General features: G+C 37.8%; 5 protein-coding genes across 6 annotated transcripts; 2 read left to right on the top strand and 3 right to left on the bottom strand.

Annotated features, from left to right (window-relative positions):
- Nucleotides 1-1,258: 1,258 nt before the first annotated feature.
- On the top strand, nt 1,259-5,591 carry LOC105166201 (wall-associated receptor kinase-like 14). Its single transcript, XM_011085464.3, has 3 exons — nt 1,259-2,113; nt 3,725-3,802; nt 3,957-5,591. The coding sequence occupies exons 1-3, from the start codon at nt 1,393-1,395 to the stop codon at nt 5,210-5,212; spliced, it is 2,055 nt and encodes a 684-aa protein (XP_011083766.1). The 5' UTR covers nt 1,259-1,392; the 3' UTR covers nt 5,213-5,591.
- Nucleotides 5,592-6,355: 764 nt separating this feature from the next.
- Nucleotides 6,356-7,380, bottom strand: LOC105166200 (uncharacterized). Its single transcript, XM_011085463.3, has 3 exons — nt 7,149-7,380; nt 7,002-7,043; nt 6,356-6,889 (listed from the first exon to the last, which is right to left on the bottom strand). Exons 1-3 carry the CDS (start codon nt 7,269-7,271, stop codon nt 6,530-6,532), a joined length of 525 nt encoding a protein of 174 aa, XP_011083765.1. The 5' UTR covers nt 7,272-7,380; the 3' UTR covers nt 6,356-6,529.
- A 654-nt stretch (nt 7,381-8,034) lies between these two features.
- Nucleotides 8,035-10,790, top strand: LOC105166199 (tRNA-processing ribonuclease BN). Its single transcript, XM_011085462.3, has 5 exons — nt 8,035-8,290; nt 8,392-8,461; nt 8,613-8,924; nt 10,088-10,428; nt 10,510-10,790. The coding sequence occupies exons 1-5, from the start codon at nt 8,213-8,215 to the stop codon at nt 10,726-10,728; spliced, it is 1,020 nt and encodes a 339-aa protein (XP_011083764.1). The 5' UTR covers nt 8,035-8,212; the 3' UTR covers nt 10,729-10,790.
- A 125-nt stretch (nt 10,791-10,915) lies between these two features.
- Nucleotides 10,916-12,650, bottom strand: DYW1 (Pentatricopeptide repeat (PPR) superfamily protein). The gene has a single exon (XM_011085614.3). The coding sequence runs from the start codon at nt 12,267-12,269 to the stop codon at nt 11,022-11,024; it is 1,248 nt and encodes a 415-aa protein (XP_011083916.1). The 5' UTR covers nt 12,270-12,650; the 3' UTR covers nt 10,916-11,021.
- Nucleotides 12,651-12,792: 142 nt separating this feature from the next.
- Nucleotides 12,793-15,728, bottom strand: LOC105166198 (Biotin/lipoate A/B protein ligase family). 2 transcript variants are annotated; one of them, XM_011085460.3, is made up of 4 exons: nt 15,044-15,712; nt 14,700-14,964; nt 14,319-14,469; nt 12,793-13,385 (listed from the first exon to the last, which is right to left on the bottom strand). In XM_011085460.3, the coding sequence occupies exons 1-4, from the start codon at nt 15,175-15,177 to the stop codon at nt 13,036-13,038; spliced, it is 900 nt and encodes a 299-aa protein (XP_011083762.1). In that variant the 5' UTR covers nt 15,178-15,712; the 3' UTR covers nt 12,793-13,035. The 2 variants fall into 2 exon arrangements, with proteins under 2 accessions (XP_011083762.1, XP_011083763.1); XM_011085461.3 differs by having other exon boundaries at nt 13,338-13,385; nt 14,395-14,469; nt 15,044-15,728.
- Between the last annotated feature and the right edge of the window lie 62 nt (nt 15,729-15,790).

Genomic DNA, 15,790 nt, shown 5'->3' with positions numbered 1-15,790 from the left:
GAACATAGACATTATAGATAGGCGAGTTCACAAGTATAAGGTGCCACCCAGAGGCATTCAGATGTTACGAGCAAGCTTCAAGTTTTTATGTGAAAATAGGTTGGGGGGAAGAAAAGGCTGGATTCTTGTAAAATTCTTGCTTATGTGGAATTTCATGTGTGCATTTCATTTTTAATTACACATATATATAAGGGAAATATGCTTGGCAGTTTAGTGACCTCCCAACCGTTAGGACTTTGCAAAAGTCAGGAGAGACTGAATTGATATTACATTTAAAGACAAAGATATGCATTTGTGATTGTGCATTTTTTACAAATACTAACTTGGCCAGTTTTGGCCGGAAATGGTAGCCGGAATGTTGCTAGACGGACAACCTTAGCAAAATTGAAAAAAACCATTCAGCAATTCTACAAAATACTTTGTAAATACAAAAATGAAAATAAAAAATACCCAGATGGATACCAATGAATTTGATATTATTTATTTAAACTACCAAAGTTAATATTCTCAAATGTATTGGGACTGCTTTGGAATATTTTAAAGTAAAGGATTAATAGCGACCTTAGACATATTTTATGATTCTTAACACAAAATGAGTGAAAATTTTATTATTTGTTAGTTTGAAAAAAAGGACAAAAAAGGTGTGCAAAGAGGAAAAGTACTTCCAAGTAAACCATATTCCTTCAATCATCATTTCTTCTTTAATTAATTATTATTAATTAATAATTAGAATTAATTACACTTAAATTCCTTTGAAAATATAAAATTACGCTTTCTCCTAAGAAAATTTTAAAATTACACTTACACCAAAAAAGTTCATTAAAATCTGATCCACTTCTAGCTAGTTAGGGTTTGAACGATAAATATTGATGGTAGCCAAAAGAAAAAAAAATACATAAATTTTTCATGTTGCCTCTCATTTAGCGTTCTCATGTATATTATTGGGCTTATAAAAAGGGATAAATATTATGTATATATATATATATATATATATATGGAGTGAGGTTAACATCATTACATTTCCCCTTACATATACAAAATTACTACATTTGAATATTAAAATGAGGGATAAAATTAGAAAGTTTTATGAATTTTTTTTTCTAACATCAACAATTCTTGTCCAAAAATTTTAAACAACAAATTTTTAGAAGGGTATAAATGCAAGTTCAACAAAAAATTGAGGGGATGTATAATTTCATATTTTAGGGGTCTAAATGTAATTATTCCTTATAATTAATCTATTCCCTCCTCCTTTTCATTGCATCCTCAATTTTCTCATTTCCAGGCCCGATTTCACATCATTTCCTCCTGAACTTTTACCATAACTACAAATATCGTTATACTTTTCTTGTACCAAATGCCTCATAACTCTCTTTCTTGATTCCTGAAAATATGAAGTTGGAGTTCTTTAATTTTATCTTCCTAATTCTTACAACGATTCTTGTCCGGTATACGCCGGCAGCCGCCTGGTGCAACCACGCCTGCGGCGGCCGGAAACTCCCCTTCCCTTTCGGCTTCTCTCCCGGCTGTCCAATCCAGCTGAACTGCACCTCCAATGGCACAATTCTCGCCGCCGAGTTCCCGGTGCAGTCCGTCAGCGTTGACACCATTCTGGTCAACCTTCCCCCCATGTGCGGCCGCCCTGTGGAGGCGCTCCGCCGCCTCTTCACCTCTAACTTCGCCCCGACGTCCCACAACGCGATCCTTCTGCAGAACTGCAGGAACTCCAGCAGCGGGTGTTTCATTCCATCGACGATGGTGCAGACCCACTTCGAGCTGCTCGAATGCGAGGTCAAGAACGATAGCATCAGCTGCTATTCGGAGACTAATAATGCGACCTCGTTTATTGACTACAACAACCTGACGCGGAGCGGCTGTCGGTCACTGTTCTCGGCGATATCGATGGAGTCGTTCGCGAACAGTTCGTCGGTCTCGCTGGATGTTCAGATTGTGAGAGTGGGGTGGTGGCTTCACGGGGCCTGCCGGTGCTCGGAGAACGCGAAGTGCATTCCTGTTACACCGCCGGCGGAGGGAAGCTCGCCGGCGTATCGGTGTGAGTGCTTGGAGGGCTTCGCCGGAGATGGGTTCCGCGACGGGCTGGGCTGCCGGAAAGGTAGGCTTTTGATGACTTTTTCTTTTTTGATTATGCTTTCTTTTGTTTTTCTCTTTTTTCATTGGACTAATTGACTTTTCCCCTTTACTTTAAAATAATTTTGTAAATCATAATAATAAGAAAATTGCATACGACTTCATTTAGATCAATGGATTTAAAATTATGAATTTTATTTAAATAATTTTAAATACTCTATTTTTTAATTTGAATTATTATTTTTGTCGAACATTGATGAATTTTAAATTTTTTTAATATATACTCATTTCTAATCATTCCTCTAAATATTTCCCTCAAATTTAAATTCATCAACTAAAACTAATTAAAAAAATCTCTAAAGTTTCTCAAACTATAGATTATGATGGAAGTATTATTATATAAATTTAAATATGAAATAGGAATTAGTAAACAGATACTTTTGGGACATAGATGTCATAATTGTTACTTTGACTAATAATGAAAAAGATGATCAAAATATGGTGTCATTTTAATTCGCAAAACATTCATAATTATGGCTTCTTGGATCCCTCACAAAGGATCCAATTCTTTAAAAATAAAGAGATGCAACAATGAGAATTTCAAAAGTAAAACTTGTTTTCAAATTGAGGGGCTGCTTTCAAAGACTTTACAAATAATTGCAGACTAAACCAATCATATTCTTGTAATTAATTGGATTTTATTTTTTTTAAATTAATTATATAACAAGTATAATTTTATTATATTATAATTAAATTATTCTGTTTTGGAATGGAGGGAAGGCGGTTGGGATTGGCCAGTGGTGTATTGGCATGTAATGTGTGACAACATTTGTTATAATAAGGTTTCTTTCATATGAAAAGTACGTCTGACCAAGAGAATGATGATAACTTTTGGTTGTTTTCTTGCAACCATCATTTGGTGGTAGAATTCTAGTCAGTCTCATCCACTATCCTAATGTGCCAAAATTCCCTTTCATCATTCTGTTGTGGAGACCTTTTATATTCTTCATTATTTGATTAGATTACCAAATGCAAATAAATAAGGGAGCATTCTATTTATTCCTCTGATCTCTAGTTTATTTATATAAATTATTCGTATTTTTTATATAATTACAAAAATTGTCTTGTCAACCAAAAAGAATAGGAAGTTTGTGTGATGATATTGGGATTTTCTGTGTGTATATATGGTAGTTTGTATAGATGATATTAATATTTTTGATGAATGTATGTATAATTATTTAAAAAATAAAATAATCTGTATAAATAGACCATAGATCAGAAAGGTACGTGTAATTATCCAATGAACAAAGAATAAGCCCAACAAATACACTAAAATCTGGTAGTTCACCTAATGATGTTAGGAGTGGTGGGGACTGAATGTCTGAATGTGTGGATTTCTTTGAAATCTATTACTTCTTGTGCGGACGAAGATTGGTTTAAATCTTGTGGTCTCGATTTTCTATTCGGGATCTTGGAAAATTTGATGTCGCTTATGTGGGATTTGTACACGTATGAGCTTAGGCCGTTGGTGTAGTACGTGATGACGTTATCATGTGTGATTCAATAGTTGATAGTCCGTATGAGTACAGGTCCATATGGAATTCTGTATCAGTATTAATCGTATGTTGTACTGCAGAATCTTTGGGATGTAACCCGTCCAAGTACTTATCGGGCGAATGTGGAGGAACAACAAGAGTTGGTGTCTTAGTAGGAGGTAATAAATCACTTTGCCCAATCTCGAGCCATACCGATTCTTTCGATTTCTATATGGCAGGATGCAAAAACGATGTTTTTGTTCTTAAGAAAATGTATTATTGCAACATAGAACCTGTGTAAAACCGTCTGAGATGCTGGCTTCTGGTTCTCAGGTGTAGCCGCAGGAGCTTCATTGATGATCGGTTTAGGTCTGGTTATCTGTTTCATTCGGAAGAGATCGAAATTGAGGAGCAGAAGCAGAAAAAGCCGTCAATTGTGCGAAACAACAGGCATAACTGTTCCTATATATCCCTACAAGGAAATGGAGAAAGCCACAGATTTCTTCTCAGAGAAACGAAGGCTCGGAAACGGCGCTTATGGGACCGTCTACTCGGGCAAACTGAACAACGACGAATGGGTTGCTATCAAGAGAATCAGGCACAGAGATTCGGGTAGCATCGAACAAGTCATCAATGAGATCAAGCTCCTTTCCTCAGTCAGCCACCCGAACCTCGTCAGGCTCCTAGGGTGCTCCATTGAAAATGACGAACAGATTCTCGTCTATGAGTTCATGCCTAATGGGACATTATCTCAGCACCTGCAAAGAGAAAAAGGCAGTGCACTTCCCTGGCCGGTTCGCCTGACGGTCGCTGCTGAAACGGCTCAGGCAATCTCCTATCTTCATAATGCCATGCACCCTCCTATTTACCACAGGGACATAAAATCCAGCAACATACTCTTGGACTACAACTTCAAATCCAAAGTAGCTGATTTCGGGCTCTCGAGACTAGGGATGGCGGAGTCATCCCACATCTCGACTGCACCTCAGGGTACTCCCGGATACCTCGACCCTCAATACCATCAGCATTTCCATTTGTCCGACAAAAGCGACGTCTACAGCTTCGGAGTGGTGCTTATAGAGATCATAACCGCATTGAAAGTGGTAGACTTTAGCCGGCCTCAGAACGAAGTGAATTTGGCGGCTCTCGCCGTTGACAGGATCGGGAGAGGGCATTTGGACGAGATCATCGATCCGTTCCTCGAAACAACAGACGATGCTTGGACACTTTTGTCCGTGCAAAAGGTGGCTGAATTGGCATTTAGGTGCCTTGCCTTTCACAAGGATATGAGGCCCTCCATGATGGAAGTTGCCATAGAATTGGAACAAATTAGGCTAAGTAAGTGGACAAACTCGGACACAAGCATTGCCGGGTCATCTGAAGCATCGTCTCGCTCATCATCCTCTAACTTAAGCGATAAACCATTGAACGTGACGGTTAAAAAGCACAAATTTGGCAGCGTCGGTCTGTTTAGCAGCACGACTTCATTGGACACGACTGATTTATCGCCTGTATCGGCAGACGATTCATGGCAAAGTGATCAGAGCTCACCTTCATCAAATAGTTTGCTGAACAGTGTTATCCGGTAAACTGAAACCGCTCATTCGATTTCGGCCTTAAAACGTCTGCATCAAGCAGACGCAGGACTGTGTTTTCCGGGGTTGTAGAGGACAAACAAACAAGCAATGTGAGTAGTTGGCCAATGTTGATAGGCGTTTGTTAGCATAATCTGCAATATAAAATTGCGTCTTGCAAGTATTCTTGACTGCAGACGATACTGTTAATACACTACAACCTTTTCTACCTCTGTTTTTTGGAGCAATCCAGAAAGGGGAATGGGTTTCCTCTAATTTGGTGATGTTCGAAAATGTCTACATTTCCCATATCCAGATTGAGGTTTGATGTGGATAACTTTTGTACATGGTAAGTAACAGTGGTTTATGTGCAGACTCCATTTCTGATGATCAATCCGAATTGCTATTGCATCTTGTATTGTATTTCACGGACATGTGTATAAATTTTTTATTTATATATATAAATATGTGATATATATAATACAGGATGAATCATGTTTACATTTTTTTGGGGTTTATCGTAATTGTCAAAAAAAAAAAAAAAAAACCCTCTCCGTTAGATCAGTAAAATTATAATTAAACCAACGATTATCTAATATAACATACGACTGATATAAGGAAATTATTTCACCAATTTATATTGGTTCGGGTGATCACATTCGAACTTACAAATTTTTTAATAAAAATTAACTCAATTTAAGGAATATTACATTTTCGTCCAATAACTCAGTTTTATCCAAAATAGTTTCATAACTTTAAAAGATTTTCACTTTTAGTTTTTCTACCAACTTCTGTTAGGAAACTAATGGAAAAAAAGCATGCAAGTCCTCTAATTGCTTTCCTCCATTTTGAAAGATAATGATCATGTAGATTATACGTGTTTTTTCCGTTAATTTCCTAATGAAAGTCGACAATATGACTGAAAATTAGACTTTATGTGACTTATTGTTGTGCATTCAACAAAATTCTTTTTTCCGAATCCAAAACATTCAATTCAAACACAAATTAGAAAGAATGTCAATCCCCAAATGGGCTAATGCCCACATTAGAAAAACTAAAAACTTTTCAATTTATGTTCGTCAAATTTCCATTCAGTCTTATTATTTCTTTTATAATATTTATTTAAGGAAAACCTTAGAGGGTTTTTTCTTTCCCAGATTTCACTCCTGAAATGGATATTCAATTTTAATGTCTACATTATTTACTTTTGATTGTTCACTTGCTACAACTACTATTGTACCTTCCTGCTCGATAGTCAAATGTACAAGCAGCGAACAGCCGCACCCTCAATCTCAAGCTAACCTCCAAAGATGAAAGCTGTAATTCTGAACTTTAAACCTCCACTGACCTCAAACTCTCGGTGGTACTTTCTGCAGCAACAGTAGTACCAGTGGAAATATCAGAATGCTCGGCCTCGGCGCCAACTTCAGTCCGCTTCCTTCGTAGCCTTTTGGGTCTTTTCCGCTTCACTGAAGTGGTTGCGTCGCTGGCGACGGAGGAGGAGGAGGCAGAGTCGACGGCGCCGAGGGTGAGGAGAGAGGTCACGTGGCACTCTTGCCAGTCGAGATGTTTGAGGTCGTTGATCACTTCCTCCAGGGTGAAGCAAGCATCACCTGATACGCCGGCGTCTAGCAGCGTCGAGCGGTGGAGATCCATCAAATCCATCGTGGTTACCATATCCACTAAAAGTTGCTGAAATGAAAAACATTATTGTTAATCCAAACAGTATTAACCCCAAAAAAACACCTATAAGAAGGCCAAAAAATTCAGGAAAAAAAATTGAAGAATGGAATTCGTATGAGGCCTTTTTAGTTTCATTCCTTTTGAAGCCGTGCATCCCAATGATCTGGAAGAGAAGAAACGAACCGGTTTCATTAACCTGGTAAACTAGGAGAAATGATCAAAGCATAACAACCGACCAATGACCTAACCCTCATTGATCTGAATTCACCTGACGAAGCTGGGGGATGGTAAGATTGAGAGAGCGGTCGTCAAGGAAATCGAGGTAATCTTCGATAGCCAACTCCCCTTTCTTCTTCGCCACCATCACTGCTCCTTCTTCAACGATTTCCATCTCTCTCCGGGGAATGTGCCGTTACTGTTTTTTGCCGCGTCTGATGGGAATGGGAGAAACAGTAAGTGCAGAGAGCAAGGAGATACGCTTGAGAGCTAAGACTCAGATGACACCATTTTACAATTTTTTGAGATAAAGTTTCAACCGTTGGATTTGCCAACTGATTGTACGGGTGTGATTCACTCTCTACGTGCCATCCGTAATAATTAAAAATAAGTATTTATTAATTTTTCCTATTGAAAGTTAGGTTAAATAATTATACATTTTTATTCTTAACTTTTTAAATTAAATAAATTTAAGTAAAGAATTATAATAATTTTTATTATTTATACAAACATTTAAATTTTAAATTTCTCTTTTTTCACCTGTCATTTTTATTTTCGAGTCATCATCTGTCGTCAGCACCAAGTGATGCCACATCATTACAAAAAAAGTGTCAACTCAGCTAACATCACCCGCCCCCCACATCATACATGTGTCTATGCCAACTCAGCAAGTTGATGTCTATGGCAGCTAAACACGACCTGTTATTGATCAATTCACGTTTATTTTTTATTTTAAAATAGAATTAATCGCTAATTTTAATGGTTAAATTAATAAAGGTATCGACGATAACGAAAACTTGTAATCATTAGGTACTAATTCTGATAACTTCAAAAACTAAAATACTAAAAATAAAATAAAAATATAATTAGAGTACCAAAATGAAATTAGCGTAAATTGAAAAATATAACATACTCATAAGTTTTGGATTGATGGGCCGAACAAGTTTGCATTGTGCATTTGGGTTTTCAGCAGCAAATTATTTTTACTTTTGACAGGTCAGGAATCACTACGGTCGGTGAGAGCTGCGAGAAAGGGTTTAAGGATAATTGATCCTGAAAGCAAAACCCAATCGAGCAAAACTCCGCTGAAGCTTTGAACACAAACACTCATTCGAAATGAAGCTGCAAGCTGCCTGTGTTTTCATTCAGAATTATCCTTTGACCACCCATTTTTCACCTCCTCATCTTCACACCGTGAGTGTTCTTTCCTCAATCTGTCCGTTGTTTTTCTATTCTGCGCGATAATCTTCAGAAATTGCTATTATTTGTTTTTGCTATAATTGTTTCTTGTTTAGGCGAATGAGCGTTGTGGAAATCATGTTGGCTTGGAAAAGCAGATGTCCAGATTCCAAGTTCAGCTCAAATGTACGTTTTTCCGCTCTTTTCTTCTCGTTTTATTTGGTTTGCCATGAGCAATTATTTGAAATTGTGAAGAAGTTGAGCAAGGGAGCATGTTATTGTTCCCTTTTTCTTTATCTTTTTATATTCAAATTAGAGTTATTTTTCTATTCTCCAGCTTTGTTTCCATCTTTAAGGAGTGGAGTTGTTGTACGTTCTGCTAATTTGAATTCGTCGAGGAAGTTGGGCTTTTGGGTTGAAGCAAGAAAAGACTCGGAACCATTTCGTGGGAAGTCGGGCTCTGTTTCTTTTGGTGGGTTGACTCACCAGTCGGTTGAGGAAAGCAAATTGGTTTCGTCGCCATTTAAAGAAAACACTGGCTCCTTGCTTTGGGTTTTGGCTCCTGTTGCTTTGATTTCGTCGCTGGTTGTTCCCCAGGTCTTCATTGTCGGTCCTATTGAGGATGTTTTCAAGAATCAGGTTTTTGCAGGTATTCTTTAGCTTTCATTACTCAGTTATAGTGTTCTGAATGCTATTTGTTTTGCATTTGTATAATTCATGGTTTTCTTGCTGTGCTTAAACTGATGATCTTCTGAAACTGGCATCTGTTTACTTTTAACTAATGGAAACCGTACATTGTCAGTTACAGACTAATAATTCATTTTGTTGGTGTTATTTCAATTTGCCTTCAGAAAGATTATTATTGACAGACAAAACAGGCATTTGAGTATCCTGGGATATGAATATTTTGATTCGCGTGATGGACTATACTATTGATTTTGGATCTTTCCTTCAGGTTAATCTTTGAAGTTTTTAGGAAGTCGTTTTTCTTAGTGAACATCCCAATACTCTGTAACTGGTTCTAAGTTCAATTCATGTCTTTTGGCCATTACAGACATAGACTTCCAGTTACGGCGGTTAACTTGATCTGATCATGGTGGTTTATCTTGAATTCATTACGATGAATATCTGAACAAGATCTGTGTTCAATCAAAAAGAGTAAAGGAAAGGAAAAGTTGTCAGATGATAGATGATATAATAGAGAGGAAAGATGAAAGCAACTGAGGTTAGCTCCAATGGTTGATAGTTCAGCATTCTAAAGTGCTCGGGCTTTAATGGATTTGTGATCTTTATGTCATTTGGGAACCTGCTCAGCTTATATTCTCTATGAACTAGAGCCAAGGAACTATTGAATAAAGGACAGAGATGCTAAAAGATGCCATTTTTGGATTGAATTGCACAACAGAACAGGAGTACAATTTTCTGATGTTTGCCAAACATATATATGAATATGAAAGCCTGTACGTTTCTGGTTTTATGAGCTTTGCTCTTGTATGCTAAAGAAAGCAAAAGCTAGATAGACATACATCTGTATGCTTGGCTAAAGTATGGAAAACGTGTATTGCACTCTTAATCTTTTACAGAACAATATCAGATTAGCTTTTTAATCATCTCATTCAGCAAATTCCTATGCACCTTTAGAGCCTCTTGTATCGTATTCTCATTAGTTACTTATTAATTTTTACGCAGATCTTTTACTAACATGCTTTTCTTAAGTTCCTTTGTCACATTTCTGTGGATCATTTTCTTCTGTTTCAACTGAGGTCATCTTTTACGCTGGACTTACTGATTTTGATGTCAATGTTGGTGCAGAAATTGTTTCTTCCTTTTCAACTGAGGTCATCTTTTATGCTGGACTTGCTATTTTTCTGTTTGTAACTGAACGTGTTCAAAAGCCATATCTCCAGTTTAGCCCAAAGAGATGGAGTCTTATCACAGGCCTAAGGGGATATTTGACATCTGCCTTCTTTACGATGGGCTTCAAGGTTTGTGCCCCACTGATTGCTGTTTATGTCATCTGGCCTGTGCTCGGTTTACCTGCATTGGTCTCAGTGGCTCCTTTCCTAGCTGGTTGTTTGGCTCAATATGCATTTGAGAGACTTCTCGACTGGAATGGATCATCCTGCTGGCCTCTTTTGCCTATTATCTTTGAGGTACAGGGAACCTGTATTTGATGTTTCACTGTCTTCATTGAAATGGGAGTACAATGTTAACAGATCGATATTTCTCCTCAGGTCTACAGGATATATCAGCTGACAAGGGCTACAAATTTCATTGAGAAGTTAATATACAGCATGAGGGAGGCATCTGTAACCCCTGCAGTTTTAGACAGAACAGGAGCTTTGGTTTCTATGGTAGTTACTTTCCGTATCCTAGGCTTGGTTTGTCTATGGTCCTTGCTAACATTTCTACTAAGGCTCTTTCCCTCTAGACCAGTGGCGGAGAATTATTGATGTATATAGAGGATTCCAATGTTCTTTCATGTCTTATATAAATACATTCTTCTGTTTTTCCTTGTCTGGTGAAGTTATTCTTCCTGGTTAAAAATCCCGGATCTTGTTCCACTCTACAGACAGCAGGCGCAGCATGAGGATCGTTAATTTATATCTTAACCATGATAGCGTTTAGAGGAGCACTACATTAAAATCTGAAACTGATTAATTATCATTGGATGACGAAGTAGGATGTATTCCCTGGTTATGCAACTGACATAAGAGAGTACTAAAACCAAATGATTTACATCTTACTACCAAAAATCTCTGCAGGAACATTTTCCATCCTTGAAATGATGGAACCTCTTGTTATCTCTTACGATAAATTCACGTTTCTCAAAGCTGGACAAGATCTTGATAAAATTGTGGCAGTCCCCACAAATCCTCAGGTTCTTTATGATCCGCAGTGTGGTACCTGGAGAGGTGCTAATAAGCCCATAAGCTATGGCTAATCTTTCACTGTGATAAAGTAGGGCTTTTTCTTTTGCTTCCTGATCAAGATCATGGAGGACATATCTTGTATCGGGTACATAACCAGCTTCTCTTGCCTCCTTGCTCAAGGACCTCAGCTTCTCATATACCATACTTCTGTTTGGACGTGCACGTTTCTTGTCTGAAACCAGGTTCTCCTTTACCCTCTTCCTCATTTTTGCTGGTTTTGCATCTAAAACTTCGGTTCTCGGTTGATTTGGTAGAGTCTCCGGCACTTCCAGGCTTGGTTTGGTTGGCATTTTGGGGATAATCTCTGTGGCCTCAGCTTTTTCATTGGACTTCCTCAGAAGATTAACTAAGCTTCTATAGTGATCCAAGGATGGACTAATGCCATAGTCTTGACTCATTGATTCAAAATATGCTTTCCCTTTCTCCACAGCTCCCAGGTGCTCACAAGCCTTTAAAACGCCCAAGAACGTGTTATCGTTTGGTTGGATCCCTTCTTTAGCCATCCGGGAGAAAACTTGAATTGCTTCTTTGTCTTGTCCGTTTCCCGCCAGACCCATTATCATTGTATTCCAAGAATCCATGTTCTTGCAAGCCATCTGCTCAAAAACTCGACCTGCGCGTCTGTAATCTCCCAGCTTAAAGTAAGTATCTATCAGTCTATTGAAGATGGCAACACCGTAATCTGATGGGAATCTCATTATGTATTCGTAAATCACATCCCCAGCCTGTAGAAACTTCATGTCCACAGTAACTTTCATTAATTCTAAGACATCGCTCGAGTCTGCAAGAATTCCATTTCTTCCCATCTCTTCCAGTGATTCAAGAGCTAAATTTATATTCCTCTCTCTGCAGAAATGCTGCAAATTTGAGTTCAATGGCTTCCTTCGACAAGCCTGAACCTGGAGCATATCTTGGTGAGAAAATTTCAACGCCCAATTCTGACACTTTTTCTTGAGGAAAACGGTTAATGTCAGATTCTCCATATGAAGAGTGATAGAGCATTTAAGCATTGGATGTGAGCAGAAACTCATGGAACGAGCCATGGCCATACCTCGTACCATTGTCTATTACCTTGGAAACTGAATTAAGATAGTGGTTCTTGCTTTGAACATCAACCTCAATGGTGTTTATGAATTGGAAAGGCTCTGGGAATTGTTTGGTCCCATGAAAAGATATGCAGTATTATGGGCTGTGGACGCCTTATCCACTTGGAACTTGGGGAAATTGTTATCTGTAGAAAATATCTTACACTATTGATAACCAGAAGAAATGTAATATCGTTTACTCTCTGCTTTATAAATATCCAAGTGAATTGTACTACATAAAATAATAACAATAGTAAATTGTCCTGCGCGCGCAAAGTTGCAGTCAATTTTTCTTTTTTACTAGCAATCAAGTTCATTTGAGCATGCCAGAATTTGAATGATAAACGCAGGAAAAATGAAAAACCAAAATGGGAGGAAGAAATGCTTCAAAATCTATACATAAGCGTTATGAAAGTTTGTCAATATCTGAGATAATCTCGTCTTATGTCCTGTAAACGGTTATGTCCAAATTTGAGTTTTGAGCTGAAAGCATCAAGAATATTGAGGAATTTTGAGTACCATTTTCCATAAATATAAATCTTAGTCAAATCTTGCGGTGCAAGAAGGTTCAGCTTACAAGTGACCTACCACTGCAAAAAGGACATATGTTCAGATAACAATTCAAAGAATATGTTAATCAATAGTGTTTACCACTGTGAACAGTGAAATGAAGAACAAAGTTGCAAGTGAAAGGTATTTCTGCACGTCGAGCTCTTGATTCTGTTTGGGTCATTTGTGTTAATTAGCTCTTCAGGATGGTAGGTGAAGGGGTTTTTTCATAAGGAACTCCTATTTGTATAGATTTATGATGAAGGTCAACTTGGAAAACTTCACAGAACTCCCTGAGCAGTGATATATGAGTAGTATCCACCAAATCGTGATTATCAGCGTGATGATTATCTTCTTCTCTGCAACCTTTAGATGGAAAACTTCCTTTTATGATCCCGTTAAGGCTTCCAACTTGACGATCCTTAATCCCACAGGGTACTATCTGCTGAAAGGGTGTTAAGTCTGTGGTCACGTTCAATGCCAGGCCATGATATGTTATCCATTGTGATACTTTTACACCAATAGCTGCTAATTTCTGGTTACCTGAAAGAATTTGAGAAGTTGAAACCACATAAACAATGAGTGCCAAACACCAACGAGAGAAGAGACCTGGATCTACTCCTAAGCAGCAAACTAAAGGGATAGGAAACAAGAATACACTTAATAGATAATCAGTCCTTCATTTCCAGAATGCTAAACCAAATAAGGGTAGAAAGGAAGAGCAAAATATCCGACAGGGATTACTAGTAGAGAAATGTTTACTGCAGAACTGGTAATTTATTCTCAACTGCATGAATAAATTTCAGTAAAAGCTTTCTACACCAACAAAAATCATGAACGATGCATATGACAATAATGCTCCCTTAATTCTCAAAAGCATCTAATGCAACAGATTCCATATGAGCATACTTATTCAAATTGTTAAGGACTAGGCTAACTTCTCCACATATTTGATGTACTACAGAATTTTAAGGCGAAGTGCGTTACATCCTAGACTGTGCTATTCATGTTTACATTAAGTGCTGGATAATAGAATCTTTGGCATACAATTTTCAAGATTTCTGAGCTTAAATTAATCTGAGAAGTCTTTTGCACTAGAGAGTGAAGGGCACTGGTGAATACAACCCATAGCATATCTATACAACCCCTCACAGTTGTAAGATCCTGGTGCCTAATTCACATTTGTACAGCTTCCACGGTTATGAGAAAGAGCTTGGATTCTTTCAATTGCGCAGCACACTTGATGTTGAAGGGTACTCACTTACACCTTTTTGGAAGAATTTGTTCAAGTTAAGAATTGAATCATCCACCAGACCAGACCAATGCACAGAAATAAGTCATGCAAAAGTGGATACTCATATGCTTCTTTCCAAAGAGCAATTCTGAAGGATTTAAACTTTATCATATATTTTGTGGCAAATGGCTAGATGCCCTTCTAGACCAAGAAAACATATAAAATCGGATTATAAGACATACCAACCCAAACACCGGTCAAGCCCTCAACTCGTGAAGCTTCAATAGAAAATGTTGATTCAAGAGCACGAATAACTACCTCTTCAAGTGCTCTAAGATACCAATGCAGATCCATCTTGTGATGCCGAAGATTGATAATAGGGTACATGACTAGCTACATACAACAAGCATATATAATAGGTCAGGACAAATAACCAACCCAAAGACTTACCTCACTCCGTATATATCTTCTATTCATCAGGTTAATACATCTTCGATTGACCAACCACGCACATAAATTCACACACATCTAAAATATATTCTTTATCAACTAAAAACGTCCCTACAATTTCCAAAAAGATTGTCACATAAGTATCAACTCAAGAGAATGTAAAATATATATACCTGACCAGGGCCATGATATGTAACTTCACCACCTCGTTCAGTTCGATACAAATCAAAGGGAGCACTATTCACATCAAAATTCAAGAACTCTTCTGAACTCCCAGTGCCCAGTGTGTAAACAGGGTGGTGTTGTAAAACAATCAAAGTGTCAGCAAAATCTTCGTTAATTTCACTCAATACTCTTCTCTCCTTCACAATGGCCTTCTGCCAAGACCATGCCTCAGCATATGGAACCAGCTCCTTGTGCAAGTCATACAAATCACACCTAAAATCACCGAGAATGAAAAGACTCTGCATACCGACTGATAAAAACTACAGTTTACAAGTGGAATTCTAAAATTTACCTCCTTTTGGATACAGGGGCAGTTGAAATGGCTGAATTAACATGCCAAGAATGAATCTTGCGGGTTGTTCTCGACGGCTTATGAAACAAGAGCGGCGGGGCGGAGCTCAAAGTAAGGTTGGCCAAGAAAATCATATTTCAAGAACGTGCTTTTATCTGTGTGATAATGGGAGGAAATTGGGAGGTGGGCAGGCCATTATCAGGGTTGTAACTGTAGTTGTTACTCAGACACACAGAAATCACAAGGACAAAGAAAGACAATCAGAGAAAAGGGAGGAGGGAGATTTGGGATGGTGACCAACAGCTTCCATGTCGACGTTGCTGCTATTTTGGAGTGGCGGACCAACCAAAGGTAACGGCGGCACGGAAACTGGAAAGGTCAAAAGTCGAAAAGCTGTGTTGTATTGGGACTAAATTGAAATTTGTAGAAACTTATGGGCGACTTCATGAGAACATCTGAGTAAGTATTTTTTTACTTTGAAGTTTGGGTAATTTATTTGAATTTGCAAGATAGACTGTTAATAATTGTGAGATAAAATTATAAGTGGGATGTTTAATACCATTCTATGTTTTCATACCAATTAATTTAATTATGAAATGACATTTCCACCCTTACCACTGACAAAAGAAAATCTTCATACTCATTCCATCGTCTTCTCCACCATGCTAAGTTTTAGTCCCACGCTATTGGTTTACTATTTTCCCCTGCCCATGTTTTTTGTTTCATTTTTGGGCATTTTTTGAGATA

The sequence above is a fragment of the Sesamum indicum genome, linkage group LG7 (assembly GCF_026168435.1).
Source record: "Sesamum indicum cultivar Baizhima isolate 11 linkage group LG7, ASM2616843v1, whole genome shotgun sequence".
In the NCBI taxonomy this organism is placed as follows: domain Eukaryota; kingdom Viridiplantae; phylum Streptophyta; class Magnoliopsida; order Lamiales; family Pedaliaceae; genus Sesamum; species Sesamum indicum.
This window is presented reverse-complemented; position numbering and strand designations above follow the sequence as displayed.